The sequence below is a fragment of the Colius striatus genome, chromosome 1, assembly GCF_028858725.1.
Source record: "Colius striatus isolate bColStr4 chromosome 1, bColStr4.1.hap1, whole genome shotgun sequence".
In the NCBI taxonomy this organism is placed as follows: Eukaryota; Metazoa; Chordata; class Aves; order Coliiformes; family Coliidae; genus Colius; species Colius striatus.
The window spans coordinates 166,973,491-166,993,509 of NC_084759.1; the positions used below are offsets into that span (position 1 = coordinate 166,973,491).

The following is a 20,019-nucleotide window of genomic DNA, read 5'->3' on the forward strand; positions in this document are numbered from 1 at the left end:
GGGAGCTCTATCAGTAGTAGTTGTAGTTGGATAAAACTAGGTCTGACTAAAATGATGTCAGAATATGAGTAACCCTCCTGCAAAGTAAATTCTGGAATGAAACAAAATAAAACAACAGCAAGGGTTACCATGAGATTGAACAGATTGACTCTGTCATAAGAAGAAGTGTGGGGCTGTGCTTACAAGATCAAACAAGGATAAGATAATCCCAGGTGAGTGGAAAGTATTTAGTGGATGTAAAGGGCCTGAGGACACTGATGTGTGACCAATCTTTAGAGAAGTAACTAGGTCAGACAAGCTGATGATTTACTCAGCTCCCTGAAACACGGAAAAGAACTTTGACATAAAGTTACAGCATAGCTAAAACCTTGGGAATTTTGTTCTGAGGTGAGAAACGTGCTTCAGGTCAATTTTTAGAAGCAAAGGGAGAACTGGTTTTGTGCAGAGCCTGTGGGCTTTCCCATGGAGAAGGAAGCAGAGGAAAACAGAGGAAGGCCTCCCCGCCCACTGAGAGGTGGAATCAAGAGGGAAAAGGGTGGATGGGAGCTGTTAATACGCTCAAACGTTGTTTCTCAAAAAGAAATGGTCCTAACTATAAGATGCTGAGCTCAAAATGGTAGAAGTCACACAAAAAGACAGGAGGCTTCAGGAGCCCAGTTGCCCACACAGACCTGGCGTGGTGGTGGTTAGGTGGGAGCTCCTCCCCAGGACAGTGAGAAGGGGCAACAGCTGAGATTTTGTGCAAGTCTGAAAGAGGAGTTTATGGTGGGCAGGAACACGGGGAGGGATGGGGTCATGACAGAGGGATGACAAGGAGGGTGTAACAGTGGGGCTGCTCAGGAAGTGGGAGGGATGCTTAGGGTAATAGGGTGAAGGAGTGCAGGACAGCAAGGAGGAATGTGGCAGGGTCAGATGCAAGCTTTATCTTTAAAAAATTCAGAACTATGCCCTCAGGAAAGACAGAGGCAGAGACAGAGATCTGCTGAGGAGACAGAATATGTATGTTTATATAGAAAATACCTAGGCATTTATAGATCATAACTAAATATAGGCATCCTGATGTTTGTAAAATGTATTGATAGAAACAGTCCTTACCAGGAGAAATAAAGTACGTGGCGAAAGTTCCCATTCTTGTTATTGTTTTCTTTCATCACAAGGTATTATTCCTGAATGTTGCAGTTATATATTCCTTAATAGTGTTCCAATAGTAAGGGACTTAGCAACACGTTTATGTCTGTCCCTCACAGTTACTCTGCTTCTGACAGACTGACTAAATATTAGACAGGAGAAAACTAACTTTTGGGTGTCAGACTGTGCTCTTGGTGACTTAGTAGCACCTGTCCACTGCAGAGTGTTTTATTTCATATCGGCATGGCCCCTTGGCTACAGTGAGAGCTTCCTTTCTTTATGGTCAGACCTCGCTGGAACTGCAGTGCTGCTCTCTTCCCTTTGGAATCGCTGCTGTTTATTTTTTGTAGTCTGAAGGAAATGTTATCAAAAAGGAAAATCGAATAGCTTTGCAGGAGACACGGTAAATAACTTAGCATCATCACACGTAGCTCCAGCAGGGATGGGAGTGGGACAGGTTGGGCAAGAGAAGACAAGTGCCTCACACGATAAATGGAGTCAGCCTGCTCTGACTCATACGCCTCCGATTTGTCTTACTTGGAGAGATCCTCTCCCTTCGTGCAACCTCCAAGCCATGAAAATAACAGTTGCTAATACTTCTGCTTCTCGCTGTGCTCCCTTCCCTCAAAGCCTAGACTAAAATGTTTGCAACGATGCCTGAGGTCAGACTCTTGGTCTTGTTCACAGCAAACACCACCTCAGTCCACAGAAGCCACTGATGGCATTGCTTAGGGAGCAGGGCTCCGAGACTTGAGTAATTTGCACACAATCTGCTCAAGCACAATCCATTGCAAATTACAAAAGAAAATCATAAATGTGAAGGAAAAAGAATCTCAGCAAGTTGTGGCTGCCTGCATGCAGCCCGCAGCACACTGGAAGTACATTTTAAAGGCAGAAGACAGCTGATCTTTCTCGCTGGCACGCAAGGTGGAAGTCATTTTGAATCAGGCAGTACAGGCAGTTTGGCCCCGTGTACTATCCGCTGGGCAGTGCAGGGTGTACGTGGCCACTGATAGGAAAATGGATAAGGGTGTGTTTACAAATAAAAAGGTGAATAAGGTAGTTTAGCAGGCCTCAGCTGAGGTGGTTTAGCAGGCCTTATTTGGGCTTTGCAGAGCCAGAAATCCGAGAAGTGGCAGAAATTTGCAAAACAATACAGTGTGGCAGACTGGTTTGAAGACCTATTCACCAACTGGGGCCAGGTGTGACAAACATCAACAGAGTTGATTCTTTTGACCTCTACCTGTTCTTGAAGTTGAGTTTAATATGCATGCTTAATAGGTTTATACATATTAACTTCTGTGGCAAAGGGTTGGACATGAGACATACAATGTATGATGGGGGAGGAGGAGTATGTGTGTGTATGTTAGAGCAAACAGGTAATAGGCTGATTGGGAAGTCTGTACCCTAGGAGTAAATCAGCCAATGGGGAAAAGAGGAGGGTCTCAGGTGGCTGGGATGTTAGGATAAAAAGAGGGTGTGTCCTTCCACAAGTTTAGAGACTCTACCGGGGAATGTCCCAGAGGATTCTTCCTTCACTATCTCCATTGTGAACATTGGCTTCTGGTGACAAGATTTTGCTAACGTCACCCAGCTGCCTGCACCAACAATCCCACAAAGGCATATTTCACGGGGCCTGCAGGCAGCCATTTGCTCCACACTGAGTGTTTCAGGAGCTGCCTCCACCCTGTTCACTGGGCTCCGCTTCTGCTGTGTGTGGAGAAGTTGTCCCTGCACCGGAACAGAGCAACCTCGTACAGATGAGTAGCTGATTTGATATTAATAAAGAGGAGGAGATGAGCCTGCATCTCCCTCTAAACACAGGGATCCCTGGCAATAATCCTGAACCAATCCAGCCAGTGCATGACTATGCTGTGGAGATAGGTTCTGCCTTTAAAAAACAGCTCAAGCACTGAGCTGTTTTCTACCACAGGGACTGGCTGGTGTGGACAGGCCAAATTGCTTTTGCAAAAGCTATTAAAGTCCCTCCTAATTTGTCCACGCTGGGGTAATGTTTGTGCAGGAGCTGGGGTGCTGACTGCTGCCCCGGGGCGCCTGCAGACCCTCATGTGCACCAGCTCCCACCCCAGCCCGCTTCCTCATGCCCAGAGAAACCCGTTGGAGAGCCCTGCACACCCTCGCCCGTGCTCCTGGCGAAACGCCATCGCGGTGCCGGCGCCGACCCCATGTGGGCAGAGAAGTTTAGGATTTACAGAGAAATCCTAAAAACGCGTGACAGCACAGGCTGGAGCGCTGCCTGGGACTGCGCTGGGGACACTCTCGGGGTGGCTGCGGCGGGCTCCCACCCCTCACGCCCTCGCACTCGGGTCGCGCTGCCGTGGCACGGACGGAGCGGGACAAGCCCAGGAGCGGGGGGCGAGCACCGGGGCGAAGCGGGGCCGGCGGGGCTGGGCCGGGCCCGCCATGGCTCCGCCCCGGCTCTTTAACCAGCTGCGGAGCCGCGCTGCGCTCAGTTGACGAGACGAGACGAGTCAGCGTTCGCGGTGAGTGCCGGGCGGGCCGGGCAGCGGGCAGGTGCGGGCCGGGGAAGGAAAGGAAGGGCCGGGCCGGGCTGGGTGCCGGCAGAGCCCCCGTGCTCGGCCGCGCGGTGCGGGACGGGGCACGGTGGCCGCTGCCGCCGCCCGAAGCTGCGTCCGCAGAGCCCGGCCCGGCTTGAGGGCTGCGGGGGTCCCGCGGGAGACCGGGCGCCTCTGCAGGGGCTGCGCCGGCGCTGGGCACGGCCGCCTGGGCCGGGGCGAGCGGTACCCGGGCTGCTCCTGGAGGAGCGGCGGCGGCCCGGGGGCTGCGCTGGGCTTCCCCAGGCTGCCGCTGGAAAAGCCACCCGCGGTAACCGGACAGCCCGAGGTTCCTCGGTGTCGCCCGTCTTGGGGCCGGTTTCGGAGCCAACCTGCTGTTAACAAATGGGTCGAAGAGGACTTTGCGGTTGCCGCGAGTTGTCAGTGGCGTTTTGGAGAATGTTACCCGAGTAACAAGCTCACCTCTTGACTGGGTACAAGCTCAGCAGAAGTCAGGGGTTTCTTACCAGAGGGCAGTAGCTACCAATAAACCTGCAGCTGAACGTCAAAATTCTTGGTACTGGTAGCAAGATCATCTGGATGTTTAATTGCTGCTCCTGAGTTCCCTGAAGGCCTGCCTGAATGAGCCAAAAAGTCTTGTGAGAGCAGGGAAGGTTTTGTGCAGGACTGAATCTGCTGCCTGTGGAGCTCTCGAAGGAGAGCTGGGCAGCATCAAGCTCCAGGGTGGTGCTGAGAGTCAGGTACTCGCAGGCAGCAGCACAGGCTCCTACACTGTGCTCCATGCAGAGCTTCTTCCAGTCCTCAACTCTTTTTTTTCCTTGGGTACCTTCTGGTCACCGCTGCCTTGAGGTAGCCCTTGCTGTTGGGTCGCTGAAGGATTACTGTTTGTTGTTCTTCCCACGCAAGCCATCACAGCAACATCATGGGGAGGATAAATGGAAGCATCTTCTGTGGAAGAGACTAAGGTCACCCTGAATTACTGACATCAATTTCTTTTTGCTTCTTGTTTAATGAATCCTAAAGGCCTTATCAGAAGATTTGAGTTAGCTAATGGTTGCCAGATCGTGCAATACTTTGCCTGCCTTGGGAAGAAGGGTTGGAGCTGCACCCCACGTTGCCCAATACTCCACGGGAATTCTGGAGCAAAGCTGGAAACCTGATCCAGGTCCACAGCTCTAGCATGCATGGAAACGAAATAATTGTGTGCTAACAAAAAGTTTAAAATAATTTAGACTCATGTAAATGCAGAAAAGAACACGAGCATGAGGATGGTGAGAGGAAAAGACAGAAGTAGTTCTTGTACCAAATACCATTTACGTTTTGGAAAGCACACACAGTGAAAAGGAATCTCTTATCCTTTTTTTCCTTTTTTTTTCTTCCCCCCCAATCCATGCATTCCTTTCCCAAAGCTCTGTGCAGCCTATATTCCCTTTAACTAAGGACGCTCTCTGCCATGATTGATGTCAGCTGCTGTGCGGTAGCACAGCCAAGCACTTGAATAAAAGAAATGGAATCTTAATTTTTAGACTCTACAGTTGTGCCAAGAATGACAAAGGCAAAGTGGGAAATGTCATAAAACTAATTTTATGAGCTCAGTCAGGGTATTAGTGCTAAACCATGGAGCAGTAATGGTGCTAATCCCGTGGAAGTATTAAACAAAGGCATATCTCAGTAATTAGTGTCAGCGTGCTAATGGCACTGCTCAGCCACCTTAGGAAGTTTGCTAAGCCTTTGCTTAGGAATGTACCTAAGATGCCCCAATTTAGGTTAATAAACTAATCTTATTTTCCCACATGCCATGAGTGGCTGGCTGCTTGTTTCAGACAAGGTCTTGTGGCATCTACTTGGCAACAAGCATATCTTACTTGGGAACCCCTCAGCCTCCCTTGCATCCCTAAAGCTGCTGAGCTGCTGGCTGGGCTGCTTGGGCGGCAGGCTTGTTTTAGCAGGGCTAGCAAGACAGGTCACTTAATTCAGGCTTGGCCAAAGCTGCTGCTCAGCGATGCAACCTGTGGGTCCGCTCTGCCTGTGCCTGGGAAGCTTGAGCAGCCAGGAGCCCACCAGGCCCCACAATCTGCACCAGGGTATCTCCCACCTGTCAGTGAGAGACCCTTAGGGAAGGGGGATCTTGAAGCAAAATGTTCTTCTCTGGATCCTTGTGTCATGGTGGCTCTTCCAGTTCCTCTCTGATGGCTGGGGGACAACTGGAAGCTGATAGTCCTCTGCTGCTGGCTCAGAAGGATGAGCAGCAGGCTGTCGGTGTTGTGTAGGGATGCTATCACATGGCTCTTCACCCTGGCTGGCCGACCTAGGAGAGTTTCTAAGGGTAACTGAAGGTGAGCTGTGCCAGGAGAAGTCATAAGCTCCTGGAAAACTCCTTCCTTCCTTTCCTTCTCTCCCTTCCTGATAGCTGGCCCATACGGGTGCTGCTGTGAGGGGCAGGGTGGCAGAAGGCGCTCTCTGGGTGAACCCACAGTCCTCACCTAAAAGCAAACCCTGTCTGAAACAAGGGTCCGTAAGCAGCAGGGAGATGGTGAGGCCTGATCAGCTGTGTTAGGTTAGCCAGACTGACTGGATAACCCTCTCTCTGACTGCCATTGGCTGCTGAGCTTAGGAGGGATAGTCTTCTGGTGCTAGCTGCGAGGTGGGGCAAACTGTAGCCAGCTGGTACAAGCCAAGGGCAGCTCAGCAGTGACTGGGAGATGGGCCTTTACCAGGCACTGCTGTGTTAGCGTGTGTCAGCAGTGACGGGAGCAGGAGAGCCCTGGGAAAGCTGAAGGTGATGAGCAGTGCTCTGCTTGGGGGCTTTAACCCAGGACAGTCCTTGGGAGGAGCAGCTCCTTGTCCATCTGGGTGGGAACTGCTGGTGGTGATGGCAGAGCACAGAGGAGCTGGGGAGGGGGAGACTCAGCCAGAGATGGACCACTTGCTGTTTCTGGCTTATCTGGAAGCTGTACCCAAGGCTGTAATTTGATGTGGTGGGTCATGGTGCCTGTTCTTCCTTACTAGCTCTCTGAGTGCCCATTGTAAGTAATGCATGAGAGGGAATTTTACTTTATTTTAAAGCACCTGTGGTTCCTTGAGCAGTTGGGTTTGGTTCATACACCTGTCTGGTAAAGGCAGAGTTCATGTAATAGTGGTGGAGTCCCCAGGAAATAATCTCCCTTAACCTTCTCTGAAGCACAAGTATGGTCTCAAAGGAGTTCAGAATGTCCCTACAGCCCTAGTAAGTGGTTCTCCAGTGAGCTGAACTTTGGCTTGTACTGCATCCCAAATGATAGGCCCTGCAGTAAAACAAAGTGCCGTTGTTGGCACAATTGGTTCGCTTCCATCAGACGAGAGGCCCGGTGTTAATGAAGCATAGAAACTGAAATTATATCCATCTCGGGGGGCGTTTGCTCAAGGTACAGTAAAGCCCTTGTGCGTGAAACTGTAGTTTGTGCATGTCCAATTTATGTAACTGTCAAAACCCCGGGCAGGGATGGGAGGACACGTCTCGTGAAGACTGTGCCTCTGTTTTTCTTGCTGTTCAGCAGCAGCAGCCGCCTCTGTTCCTCTTGCCAGTCCATCTGCTTTGACAAATAGCCATAGAGAGCCTGCCTAAGCCTTTAAGCCTGGTCTGGGATCTGAAGGGCCGAGAAGCTGATCTGATCACAGAAACTTCTCATGTGGTGGCAGGTCAGGATTTTAACCAGTTGGCAAAATGGCAGGCTTGTGCTCTGATACACAAACTTTGCAGGCCTGGTTCAGAGGATTCCTTCCGAAAGCTCAGGTGTCCTGGAGCTGGGGTAGGGTGGTGGGGGACACCGTGGCTAACAAAGCTGTGCCCTTCTCCCCTCTGGCTGGGCAGGGCTTGCAGAGCCACCATGCCGAACTGGGGCGGCGGCAACAAGTGCGGAGCCTGCGGCCGCACCGTCTACCACGCCGAGGAGGTGCAGTGCGATGGCAGGAGCTTCCACCGCTGCTGCTTCCTCTGCAGTAAGTATTCTCTTCCCCTTCCCCTGCAAAACTTCTCCCTCCCCATAGCAAGGTGCTGGCCCACGGGAGATGTCCCAGGCTCAGGTGGCACCCATGAGGCACAGGGGATGTCAGTGGCCAGAACTGCTTTTGTCCATCGCTGGATAGTCAGGCTGGACTCCTGATCCCCCGCCACTTCCTGAGCCTGGCAGTGCCAAAGGGAGAGCTTGTCTCCTGGAGAGAGATTATCCTGCATGTCCAAGCCTGAGAGGGGAGGGATGCACCTCCCAAAGCAGAGCGCATCATGCTTTCATCCTCCGTTTGCCTTCTTCTCAGGAGTCTAAGGGATCTTTAGGATCTCTTTCACGTGGAGCAGAAAGCCCTGTGGCAGAGTCCTGTTTGCACTGATCTGAGCTCAGCTGGACTTCTGCTGGTGGCCCTGGGGTGGGCTGCAGCTGAAGGAGCAGCGATCAGCCCCCTTGCCCTGGAATCCCCATGGCCTGGGACAGCAGCGTGCCTGAGCACAGCCGAGCTCAGGATGCTTTAGCACGGCCAAAAGCCCAGACTTTCTTGGCACTGGGACCTGTGGTTTATTTCAGATGAAAGGAGTCCAAAGCATTATTTTCCAGTCCAACCAACAAGCCCAGTGAGGCATTGAAAATCCCCTTCTCTGCTGAAAAGGCCTCTGCTTAGATGAAGGGAACAAAGGGTCGCTGTGAATTGGAGGCTCCTACTTTGCAAACAGACAGCCTGTCTGTCTGAGTCAGAATTTCACCTTATTACAAAAACATGAGGTTTCATTTTGTCTCACTTGCTGGTGTTTAATAACTGTAGGCAGAGCTGGAATTTAGCCCTCTTTGTAAAAGCAACTGTTACAACTAGCCCCCTCAAACTATTTTGTTGTTAGTCTGCAGTGTACATGTGAGCCTCGGCGCACCTACGCTCCTTTTCCTCAGCTCTACAGCAGTCTCACACACACAAAAAGATTAGATGTCTCGGCTGCCTCATTTTCAGCCTTTTATGGGAGTTTCTATTAAAAGAAACCTGGAACTTACATTCAAACAATGGCTCTAGTGTGTCTGAGTATTTGCTTTTCCTCAGCACACAGCTCTGTTGGGGTTAAAGTCTGTAGATTTAAGGAACATGCGTTAGTAGATTTACTTTTTGGATATTTGTGTCATAAAAGAGAACCTTGGAGCTAATGAATGCCATAAGCAAAGGTCACCCTGTATTTTGAAGACTTTAAAACTCTTTTCAAACAAAAACTTCATGAGACTTTTTTTCCCCCTTCTCCCCAGATTCCTTCTCACGGGCACAATGCTGTTGCAGGGGCCAGCTGGGATACAAAAGAAGGGTTAAGAAGGAAATAGTTCCACCTTCTACTGTAACCTTGAGAAGAGTGCTTGCATTGTGCTGAAGGACAATGCAGGAATGCCAGAGGAGCATGGTGTGAAACAGTCCTCCCTCTGCCTCCAGCCAGGACTGAGGCAGGGGGAGACCTGGAAGGTGTTTTTTCCCAGCCCTACCCTGGCCAGAAGGGTAGGACAGGGGCTCCTCTGCAGCTATAGACTTTTGCTTGGTGCTGTATGGCATGTGTCAAGGGAAACTGCTGACTGCACTATCTGGGTTTCTGAGCCGCCTCATTCATCAAACCACAGCAAGTTTCCAGGCTTTAAATGTCAGGGCCGTGAAGAGGCGAGAGGGAAAAGAGCCCTTTACAGAGCTGAGCATTACTTCCTAATTCCAATGGCAACCTCCTCCCTCTAATCTCTGGTGGTCCCACAGCCTAATAGGAAGAACTGTAGACAAGGAAACCCACAGCATCACTTCTCACTTGATTTTTGGCTTACTGCATGTGCTGATGGAAACACTCCCTTAAGGTGGTTTCACTGGGGTTTTCTTTTTTTCCCTCCAGTGGTCTGCCGGAAAAACTTGGACAGCACGACTGTGGCAATTCACGATGCGGAGGTTTACTGCAAGTCCTGCTACGGAAAAAAGTATGGCCCGAAAGGGTACGGCTACGGCCAGGGGGCTGGCACGCTCAACATGGACAGGGGAGAGAGACTGGGCATCAAGCCTGAGAGGTGAGGCAACCCAGCTTGGAGCAGGGCGGGGGTCCTTGTCCTGCATGACTGTTCTCGGAGGAGTCTTTCAGGCTGGATTTTGTTTAGTTCCCATTATCTGCAGTAGAAGTGCTGCCGAGTACCACAGTGTGACTGGATGCAGTGCAGAGCTTCCCCTGGTGACCTGTGAGTAGGCACTGTCGGGGCCGGAGTTAGTGTAGGTAAAGATGCGCTGGCACTATGTGTGAGCATGAGGGGACGGGGTTATGGATCTGCACAAGCCCCCAGAGGTGACTGTGGGTCTCGAGTTGCTCTCTTAAGTAAGCTGCAAATGCAAATCATAGAATGGGAGGGGCTGGAAGGGACCTTTAGAGATCATCTAGTCCACCCCCCCCGCAGAAGCAGGTTCACTTAGATCAGCTCGTACAGGAACATGTCCAGGTGGGTCTTGAAGACCTCCAAGGAAGGAGACTCTGTAACCCCTCTGGGCAGCCTGTGCCACTGCTCCTTCACCCTCATAGTAAAACAGTTTTTCCTTATGTTTAAATGGAAGTTTTTGTGTTCCAGCTTCATCCCATTACCCCTTGTCGCATTGCCAGATACCACAGAAAAAAGGGATGTCCCAACCTCCTGACATCCACCATTTATATACTTATTAATAAGATCCTCCCTCAGTCTCCTCTTCTCTAAACTAAACAGCCTCAGTTCTCGCAGCCAAACAGTCAACAGGTTGCGGCAGGGATGGGTTCAGAGAGCTGAGCATCTGGAGCTACAAGAAGAATGAATTTCTAAATGGCAAATGAATAACTGTTTGTGCCTAATTACAGCCAAACCCAAAAGGCCTATTAAACAGTAAACGTTCCTTGTCTGATTAAGTTCTTGCTGTAAAGCCAAGCATGTGGAAAGAAGCTGAGGTATGCCTCTCAACTTGCTTCATGCAAGTTCCCAAATTACTGCTGGACGTTTATATGATGTGTGCTGAGGCACAGTGATCAGTTCAGGTTCCAGATTATGATCAGTGCAGAATTATTTGTAGCTTACTATCTGATAACTCCATGTCTTGGTATAGAATTCAGCACTTCCAGGGAAGTGTAAAGGTGAAGGCTCCTCAGCAAACTAGCTTTTACAGTAGCTTCATTTTTTGAAGCATGGCCTTTTTCTTGTGTTTTGGTGGGGTTTTTTTTCCCCTACCAAGTGTATTTGGCTAGCCTTGCTGGTAAGTGACTTCTCAAGTCTTGCGAAAGTACCATATTCCATACCGTGTGTTGGCAGCTGCTCTGTTAGCCTTGTTAAGATAGGAGGTCATTTAGCAAAAGAGTTAACAAAAGTCCCATTTCTTCCAGCACGCCCTCTCCTCACCGACCCACGACAAACACAAACACTTCCAAGTTCGCCCAGAAGTTTGGAGGGGCAGAGAAATGCTCTCGGTGTGGCGACTCCGTTTACGCGGCAGAGAAAGTAATAGGAGCTGGCAAGGTAAGGAGCTGCCTGCGCCCTGCTGCACATGCTCTGCCAGTGGGGAAGCGAGCAAGGTATGAAAGGCAGAGCAATGCGTGCTCGCCCTGGCTTTCAGAGGTGAGCCTTCAACATCACCTCGTGCTCAGGGCCTCGAAGCAGACTGCAGGAGCGCTCTCCCCCCAAGCAGGGAGCAGTCATGTGGTGTAAAGCTTTATGAGGGGGGCTCAATGTTTCAGCAGAAAGGGGATGTTCTCTGGAAATACCCTGTAAAACTCTGTCAGTCTGCCAGCTGACTCGCTACAGAGAGCCAAGATCTGCCCTGAGCTGCTTGCTGAGAGCAAGCTCAAAGCTTTCAAAATGCCACCCTGAGCAAGATGCTGTGTGGAATTCGGGGCTTTGGGCCACTTGCAGAAATGCAAACACCCTCTTCTGCTACTGGTGCACCTGCACTGGTTTTTATTCCACCAGCCATCTATAAATAGCAATGAAGGCAGCTCCAGTTAATGCATTTTCTTTACCAACTCAGGCATTGTGTGTACTTAAACTATCTATTTTTTCCCTTTTTTTTCACCCCCTAGCCATGGCACAAAAACTGCTTCCGCTGTGCCAAGTGTGGAAAAAGCCTAGAGTCTACAACCCTAACCGAGAAAGAGGGAGAAATCTATTGTAAAGGTGAGGAAAGAAACAAAGATAATTTGTATACAGTTCAAGGTAAGGAGTTATAAGGACAAGTGCTGAATTTATTCCTGGTATAAGAAAGAAAGTGTCAGGCTCTTGTCAAGAGAGAAGTGCTCTATAAGTCACAGGGACAGAGCTGAGAAATGAAGTCAGTCTTGCTGAAGCTGCTGATGTAGCTTATGTCTGCGCCAAGCAAATCACTGCATACTGAGACATGCAGCAGCTGTGTCCTCTGCTGGGTCAGAGAGCAGATCAGAGTAAGGAAAGAAGCTATCAGGCACCCTACCCTGCCTTCTTGCGTGGTATCATGGATGTAAGACTGATCCACACAGTGGTCTGATGACAGTGTATGCCTCAACAGCCAGCCACAGAGCCAGAGTAGGCTGGGAGCTACACGGGCTGAACAGCCACAACTATCGAGTGCAGTCCCAGCAGTTATGCAGCTTAACAAAATGTTTTAAATGCTGTTTCCAACAGGGATGCTCTGGTGACTAAGGGGAAGTGGCCAAAAGGGGCTTAGCCTAGACTGTGCTGCTCTTAATTAAGGAGCCAGAGGCCTCAGCTGCTGCATGTTCCTCTTCTCTTGCAGGTTGTTACGCAAAGAACTTTGGCCCCAAGGGATTTGGGTACGGCCAGGGAGCAGGCGCCCTCGTTCATGCCCAGTGAGGGGTACGGCTCAAAAGCCCTCATGGCTCTGCTGAGATCCTGCTACAGAGTTTCCTAAACATTACTAACTACTGTGAAGCAGATACTAGTTACTGTAGTGCTCGGGCATACCTTCACCAGACAGTTTTTTTAAAGAAAAAGAAAAGCAGCACTGTTTTCCTCGCTTTGTGTATCACACTGTAACACTTCTGAGTATCAATTCAATAAAGCTTTGCTTGTTGATATATCCTAAAGCTACATGTTACATGCTTTATCAGCAATAAAAGGGAATTAAGGGGAGTGTTGTTGGGGTACTGCAGGGGTGGAGATGTAATGCTTTAGGCTTGGTGCAGATCGTCAGGGAAAGGCCAGAGTGCCTGAAACCTGGACATATATAGCGCTCGTCACGGCCTTTCAGGGATGACTGACTGACAGTCCCGCCAGTATCACACCCTTACATGCATGTTCTTCACTGCAGAAGCTGTAAATCTTGATCTACTGCTCTGTGTAGTGGCACAGCTCTGAAAGTCATAGAGGTCGCTGTGTGCGTAAATGGCTGCCTGTCTCTGACACATCTCTGATGAGAGAACAAGCCTTTTTCACTGTCGTATTTTGTGGGATTGCACCTGCTGTGGTACTGAGGTGTTATGCCACAGGACTTACTATGCAGCAGGAGCACTCTGCCAAGGCACCTGCAGATGAATACCATCCTTACTCAACTGTTGACCAAGCTCTGGGCTGTCAGGTCAAACTCTGGCTTAAGAGCAGCATTTGATAATTTCTCAGTAGGACTAGGCCCCTTAGTTCCCTGAAAGTGGTGAAGGGTTTCAGCCTGTCCTGAGGCTGCAGCACAACAACAGGGCAGACTAAAATCCTGCTTTAAACATTCTGGTAGAAAATGTGACCTTGAGCTCAAGCTGATGGGCAATGAGTAATAGTGATTAAATACATCAAATGCAGTGTAGATCTACTCTGTGCAAAAGCAGCAGCTGGGTAAAAGTCATGATCGTCAGGGGCCTTGACTGCCAGCATAACTCTGTAGGAACTACTGCTAATACAGGTCTACGATGAGACAACTGCTTTTGCCTTAGGCAGATCTTGAGTGGAAGGCTCACAGCAGAGCTTGGCGTCTTTTAGGGGCTGGAGCCTCTCCCAACAGAAGCCTGCAAGACCTAAGTTAATAGCACCTGCAATTGCACTCGTTGTGAAGCAAATGGAAGGCACTTCTGCAACAGGAGACACAGGATCAGCCCACCACAGGGCTCTCATGTGAGAAGGAGGTACTTCAGCCTAAAATGATTACACAAAAATCACCCATTTTAAGGCAACTTGCCTGATTTTTTTGCAACTAACCAGAATTGAGTATGAACAGACTTGCAATTTTTATTATTTGGTTTTTTTTTCAATACCCACTCCTCATTTTCTCCAGCCCATGAAGCAGACTTTTACAGGTGTGCTCAGGGTCCTCTGCTGGGCTACTTTCACAAAGCTGTTGCATACAGGAGGCACATGAGATCTGGGTATCGACACCTCTGGAAAGCACAAATTGTGTATGACAGACAGGTGCCTGAGCTCCTGCAGGTAGCAGTGGAGCCAGGAGTAACCTTCCATCCCTCCCAAGGAAGGACATGCTATTGCACAGCCAGGGCTTCACTAGAGGTCAACCACATCTGTGGGGAGGCACGAGCTCCATCCTGGCAGTGTTTTGGAGTGGAGGGGGAGGTTCAGTTTCAACTCACATGGTGCCCCAACAGAAGTTAGTATAGAGAAAAGTTGAGATTTGAAAACCTGTCTGGTTTGGAAAGCAGGATGATACTTTGGGGAGGAAAAAAAAGCTTTCATGGAGCAAATTTATGGAGACACGTTCATGACTGGGAATGCTGCAATAAAATAGTACACAAGTGTGTCAGCACAGTCTAAGGCAGGAGCACTGCAAGCCAAAAGCCTAAGTACAAAAAGACATACTAGCCAAAATAATACACAAAGAGCATTTTGTGCTGGTTACAAAGCAACAATGTGGATATGAAGAAGAACAGACTACTGGCTCCAAATGTGAGCCAAGAGCTTGTACAGTTCACTGATAGGGAAAGATTACAACTGCAAAAGACAACCAACAGTGAGGCAGAAGCAGCACACATTGCAGGTGGCAGCAAGGCAGCCAGCACCGTCTGGGAAACCTGGGCAAAAACGTTTAGTCCTGCTACTCATCCTGATACCCTAATGCTTTTCTCCTGAACAAAACAAACCCCAAAACTACTTTTCTCCTTTGCCAACTTGACTGTTGTGCAGGAAGGGTGGATCCCCTCCAACTTGAGCATGGACAGCACTAACTTAGAAGCAGTATCCAGGTCCCAGCAGCTGAGGACATGAAGACAATGCCATTAATATCCCCTTTCCTCAGCCTTGTTACCTGATGGAAATGCTTCTTCTCAGGAAAGGCATTTTAAAATGCTGAATGGCACTCTTTGACAGACAGAAATGAAAACAATGCTCTTGACACACTACTGAGCAGATGAAGCTGCTCCCCATTAGTTGATCAACTACTGCAGTGGATATAAACCCACCACATTAGCAGGGTTGGCTGACAAAAATGGGCATCTAACACATTGTTCAAAAAAGAGCTTTAAATTCTTAGGAAAAAATTAACTGCAGAAGTGATTGGAAGCAATTTACATCCCTAAAAATCAAGGGCTTGCTTTTCATTTCCTGGAGGGAGTCACAGTGTTAACTCTCAGTTCCATACTGCTCTACATCCTGACAACTTCTTTAATGACAGAGAAACAAATAAATGAAAGGAAAAAACCCACCAAACTTGTAACCATAAAGACAATACACCTGTCAAAAGAAGTGAGTGCCCTATGCTTTCACTTGGTTACTGTCAACTTCTCAGCTGCAGCAAAGCACTGATGAATAAAAGCTCATCCCAGGCTGGTGTAATGGTTTGAGTTGTCAGTTCAAAGCCTTAATTCCAGGAGAGACTGGTTCTCAAAAGTGCTCTGACTTCACGACCTGGAGATCTTAAGTAGTATGTAGGACTGGAGGCAATGTGAATATGGCACTAAGTTTACAAGATACAGCACTAAGTTTGTAAGATACTGCAAATAACGTCAGCCTGGAATCAGTAGGGGCATACTTCTTACTGATCGCCATTCAGTAGCCTGAGGTGGGTGAAAGCCAAATGCAGGCGTTCACAAGCAGACATTTGCTTTCACAGCAAAAAACACTGATTTCACTTAAAGGCAGCTCATGGGAGGTGCAAGGGAGTGATCTCTAATCAAGCCATAATGAGGGTGCAGTGGGCAGGCTTCTTCCCAAATAAAACAAACCCAGTAACCATCTTTCAAGTCATCGGGAGCCCACCCATACCTCCCAAGAGCAGCAACTGCAAATCTCTGATGGAGATCTTCAGCACAGAATGTCTTTTTAAAAGCAGAAAGTATTTTCTCTGATCTTTACCAGACAAGCCAAAGGGTGGTCAGCATAGGCGTTTGGGCCCAGCCTCACCAGAACCACTCCCTGGGGAAAGGGAGAACAGCACCAACAATTCTTAAAGTCAATATTTAGCCCACACCCGGCAGAAAACACACATTTTTGTCTCCATTAGGTATGCTCCAGAGTCCTAGCCTTGTATTTTAACACCTACTGCTAGTTATAAATATCCTGATTCATTTCCAACTTGGATGGTTACCTTATTTCTACTACAAATCTAACCTTTAGCATGGATCAGAAGAGTCAAGGTATTCTGTCTCCCGTAAGTGTCAAAGCACACATCTTGGTCATACCTCCTAGCACCTCCTAGCCCTAGGTGGATGTCTTGCTTATCCTTAGAATACCTCAAATGTCATTCAATATGCACATCTGGCCACCTGAAATGTTCCCTGGAAGGAATTATCACTTAAGGAACATCACCTTGCCAGGATGCTTAGCTCAAAAAGAAAGACGTATCTAATTAGTGAACGGTGACTCTAACTGCTAATACAAAAGTCTACCTTACCAAAATCCAGAGGAGTAGTTCACAGGATTTCACAGCAGCACAGAATTGGGCGTGTGCTACCTTTAAACACACCTGTAAATGTTCCATAAAGACTAACAGCAGCTACTTTCTTGTGGCACAGCTCCTGAAACTGGACAGAAACAACACTGTGTAAATCACATCCCAAGTCAAGACAAACACTGCATCTAAGAGTCAATATTTATTTGATTAATAACTTACAAAATTTAACAGATTTAATTTATGTAAGGAGAGCTAATTTATTAAACATTTTACAGATTTTTTTTGTTCACCATGTAATACATCAAGATCTTGACAGTATTAAAATAATACTTGGCACAGTTATAAATAAAGAATATACAAAAAAATTCCATAGCTTAAAATGTAGTGATGCTGTTTTACACATTAATTGAAAAAAAAAAAAACACCTGGTGGACATCAAAGAATACAGAAACCTGCAAAGAAACAGCACATGTTTAGGGCCAAGACAAAATTCCCATTTATTCTACCTATGCCAGATTAAGTTGGTCTGATCTGCTGCTGTTGGTCTGGATCAGCTCTGTTAAGTTTCAGAAGCAATGCAAATGCAGTTTTGGTTCAACAAGTGAATTGTAAGTTTGATAACTTGACAGAAAAGTGCTGCATAGTTGGCTCCCCCCTGCTTGATTTCATGATTTCATATCAAACAATTCAGTGTTACTCAAGACAAGTTACATTTTGCACTGGAAACTTCGTACATCCCAAATCCATAAATGCAAGCTAATTCTCACAACTACCTACTATCGCTCAGATTCTGAGGGTCTCAACAAAACTGCCACCAGAGAGCTACTCACAAGTAAATGGCGCAGAACTCCCTGAACACTACCCAGAGATCACCTCTCGTTTTCCAAACATTTTTGACAAGGACTGCATGACACAATTCATGGCAGTTTAAGCTACTGGGCAACTAAAACCAAAACTCGTATTGTGTACTGAACCGCTCTTCTGGTGCTGGGTGGTATTTAATAAAATGGATCAAAGTTCTTCATGTTGACTGACCTCCAACAGAAATGTGAAAAAAACCCCACAAAACCCCCAAAAGAATGAATATGCAGAACATTCCTGGTGATTAAAATAAACATCATTGTGAAGTCTTCATGCTTTTTCTTTCTGAACAGAAAAAATTACGAACAACTGATGTCAACTGCTTTCACTGAAAATGAACGTATCTTTGTTAGGAGCACAAATTTTGTCTGACAAAACCAGCAAAAGCTTCTTGCCACCCTTACACCCAAACCCCTCCCATCAAAACTGCGTCCAAGACGATGTTGAGTTTTCCAGTATTAAACATTCAAGTACTCTAATGCTGAACTTCTGTAAATCCTGATATCTGGTACTTGCAAACTAAGCATTGTGTCTTGAGATCAATGAACAACTACAGGAAAAAAATGTTTACTTGCAAATACTGAACATCAACTATTTACAGTTTCACTGCTCCTCTCACTAAGGCAAGGGCTGGGAATACCACTAGGTTGCTTTATTACCTGTAATCTGCGTATTACAGAAAACGCTAATTTTGCCAAGCATCAAACATGCAGTGAATTTGCAGGGCATAATGCCTATTAACAGCAATATTGAACATCACTAAAAGCTCATTAGATATCTTCCTACACTTTTTTGGTTGAGTAAAATGAAAATGAGCAGCTTTAAATACACTAAACACACATTCACAGAGAGAAAACTATTTGATAAATTATTTATATACAGATACACATTCTTTACACTGGTCTCAGACATCTGCTTTCAGGTCTCTCCCCAAAACTCCCCTCACAGGTTTCTTGAACCACTGGGTTGCTACAGCACTTAGAAGAGAACTAACCTGATTCTCAGTCTCTCTGTAAACAATAGTTAAGGAAGCAGTGAACAATTCACTAAGAGTATATGAAAACACCGTTAACAAAAATCAGTGCATCGCATTCGAGAAAAGCCCCCTTGGAATGCAATTTCAGATCATTCCTTACCTTCCAAACATATCTGTAGCATGAGAACATAAAAACAAAGAAATTAAGGGTGATTTCCACGTGCCAATATGCCACCTTCTTCAGGACGCCGCGTGACATTTTCTGCGTGTGTGTGCTACTACGGGGACTCGGGTTTTCTTTGTCAGAGAAGCTCAGTTTCTGTTATTTCACATCCAAACAAAACAAGCGTTTCAGGCAACTTTGGTCTCTTCTGCAGTTGCATTCAATTCAAAACTGTCTTGTCTTTTTATAATTCAGATTTCAGTGTTCACATCTGTGGTTTTCCCCATGCAATTTCTCTTCCAACGTGTCTCCAATTACACTCTACTGTACCGTACTGTACGAGGAACAACCTAATATTGAAGCATTGCTAGTCTGTAAGTTGCGTATACGTTTACTTTGAACATAAACCTCTTTTTGTCTGAACATTTTATACTGTACTCTAGTTTTACAGGTGTATCATGCACTTTAGCAGGACTTTTAACTTTGACAGAAGATCTTTCCTTATTTGTGCAATTGTTTGTTTCAGCCTAGATCGTCTCAGAACAGGGTTATCACAAATATTTAGCTGTACCACTAACTGATGGCAAAAGAATCACCAAAAATGTGGGCAACGTATTTTTATTCTGAACATTAGCTGACGTGCCCTACTGCTAAAAACTTAACACGTTACAGGGGATTCCCACCACATGATGTTCGTAACGGTACTGAAAACCACACCTTCAATGCACATAACACTACAGGAAAATCCGTATTTAAAAAACCACATTACAGGAACTACGACATAGCGATCAGTGAACTCCGCGTCATGAAATTTATTGTATATTCTAAATCCTCGTTTCAGTGGAATTATTCATGTTGGGAAAGAAATTTTTCTGCTCAGCACAACGTAACTACTTATGTCAATACTTCAATAATCTCATGCTCCATTGTGAAAGACCTTAAATAAAGAAAAACCCAACAACAAATACTGTGAATATGCCGTCACGAATAATTCTCATGTTAAGAACTGTTAAAATCCCTTTTCGATCTTCCTCCTCTTCCTTATCAGGTTTGGCAGTTTATTCTGTCCGTTTTCACTTTTGTTAAGAAAATTCTGATGAAGAGAAGGTACCTTATGATTCATCATCAGCCCTACACATAGCATGCTACTCTTCAAGGGATGCGGATTCGAGAGAGAGAGAGAGAACATTTTTCAGGCACCACTCAGACATGATATGCTCACAGGATGAAGGTGGTGCTACACTAGCTGGTAGCCTGATCCTGAAGTCTGGTCATATTCTATTGTATACTGCCTCGTCCAGTCCACGATAACAGGCCGAAAAAGACCACAGCATCTAAATTCAAAGAAGTCTATAATGTTCCTTATACATCCGTGGCTAGAAACAAAGCAAAAACACGTGTTAGCAAGCAGTATCACAGCTCATCTAACCAAGTACAACATCTTTTGTCTACCTACAAAATCAGTCCTTTACCCTTGTAGTTCCTACCTCTAGAAAAACAATTCAGTTAAGAATTATCTTAGTGCTTGCTGATGAGCCAATTCGGAAATAAGCAGTCAT

At 47.0% G+C, this 20,019-nt stretch overlaps 2 protein-coding genes across 3 annotated transcripts in view; one reads left to right on the top strand and one right to left on the bottom strand.

The window, feature by feature from the left end:
- The first annotated feature begins 3,566 nt into the window (after nucleotides 1–3,566).
- On the top strand, nucleotides 3,567–12,720 carry CSRP2 (cysteine and glycine rich protein 2). The gene is made up of 6 exons (XM_061994710.1): nucleotides 3,567–3,632; nucleotides 7,516–7,643; nucleotides 9,538–9,706; nucleotides 11,029–11,161; nucleotides 11,722–11,815; nucleotides 12,411–12,720. The coding sequence occupies exons 2-6, from the start codon at nucleotides 7,532–7,534 to the stop codon at nucleotides 12,485–12,487; spliced, it is 585 nt and encodes a 194-aa protein (XP_061850694.1). The 5' UTR covers nucleotides 3,567–3,632; nucleotides 7,516–7,531; the 3' UTR covers nucleotides 12,488–12,720.
- A 3,997-nt stretch (nucleotides 12,721–16,717) lies between these two features.
- The window catches only part of ZDHHC17 (zinc finger DHHC-type palmitoyltransferase 17), a 76,814-nt gene continuing 73,512 nt past the window's right edge, over nucleotides 16,718–20,019 (bottom strand). The window contains exons 17-18 of one of the 2 annotated variants that reach the window (XR_009820650.1): nucleotides 18,458–19,836; nucleotides 16,720–16,912 (exon numbers count right to left, since the gene is read on the bottom strand). Coding sequence is in view for 1 of the 2 variants with exons in the window: in XM_062016102.1 (XP_061872086.1) it covers nucleotides 19,698–19,836 (139 nt within the window). In the remaining variant the exon portion in view is untranslated. Of the gene's footprint in view, nucleotides 19,837–20,019 lie in introns of both variants that reach the window. The other variant, XM_062016102.1, reaches the window with a different exon arrangement.

Excerpts from the sequence above, each read along its gene's own strand:
- CSRP2 (XM_061994710.1), top strand. The coding sequence starts at position 7,532 with ATGCCGAACTGGGGCGGCGGCAACAAGTGCGGAGCCTGCGGCCGCACC. Across the intron at positions 7,644-9,537 it reads CCGCTGCTGCTTCCTCTGCA|TGGTCTGCCGGAAAAACTTG; the intron begins GTAAGTATTCTC and ends TTTTCCCTCCAG. Across the intron at positions 11,162-11,721 it reads AAGTAATAGGAGCTGGCAAG|CCATGGCACAAAAACTGCTT; the intron begins GTAAGGAGCTGC and ends TTCACCCCCTAG.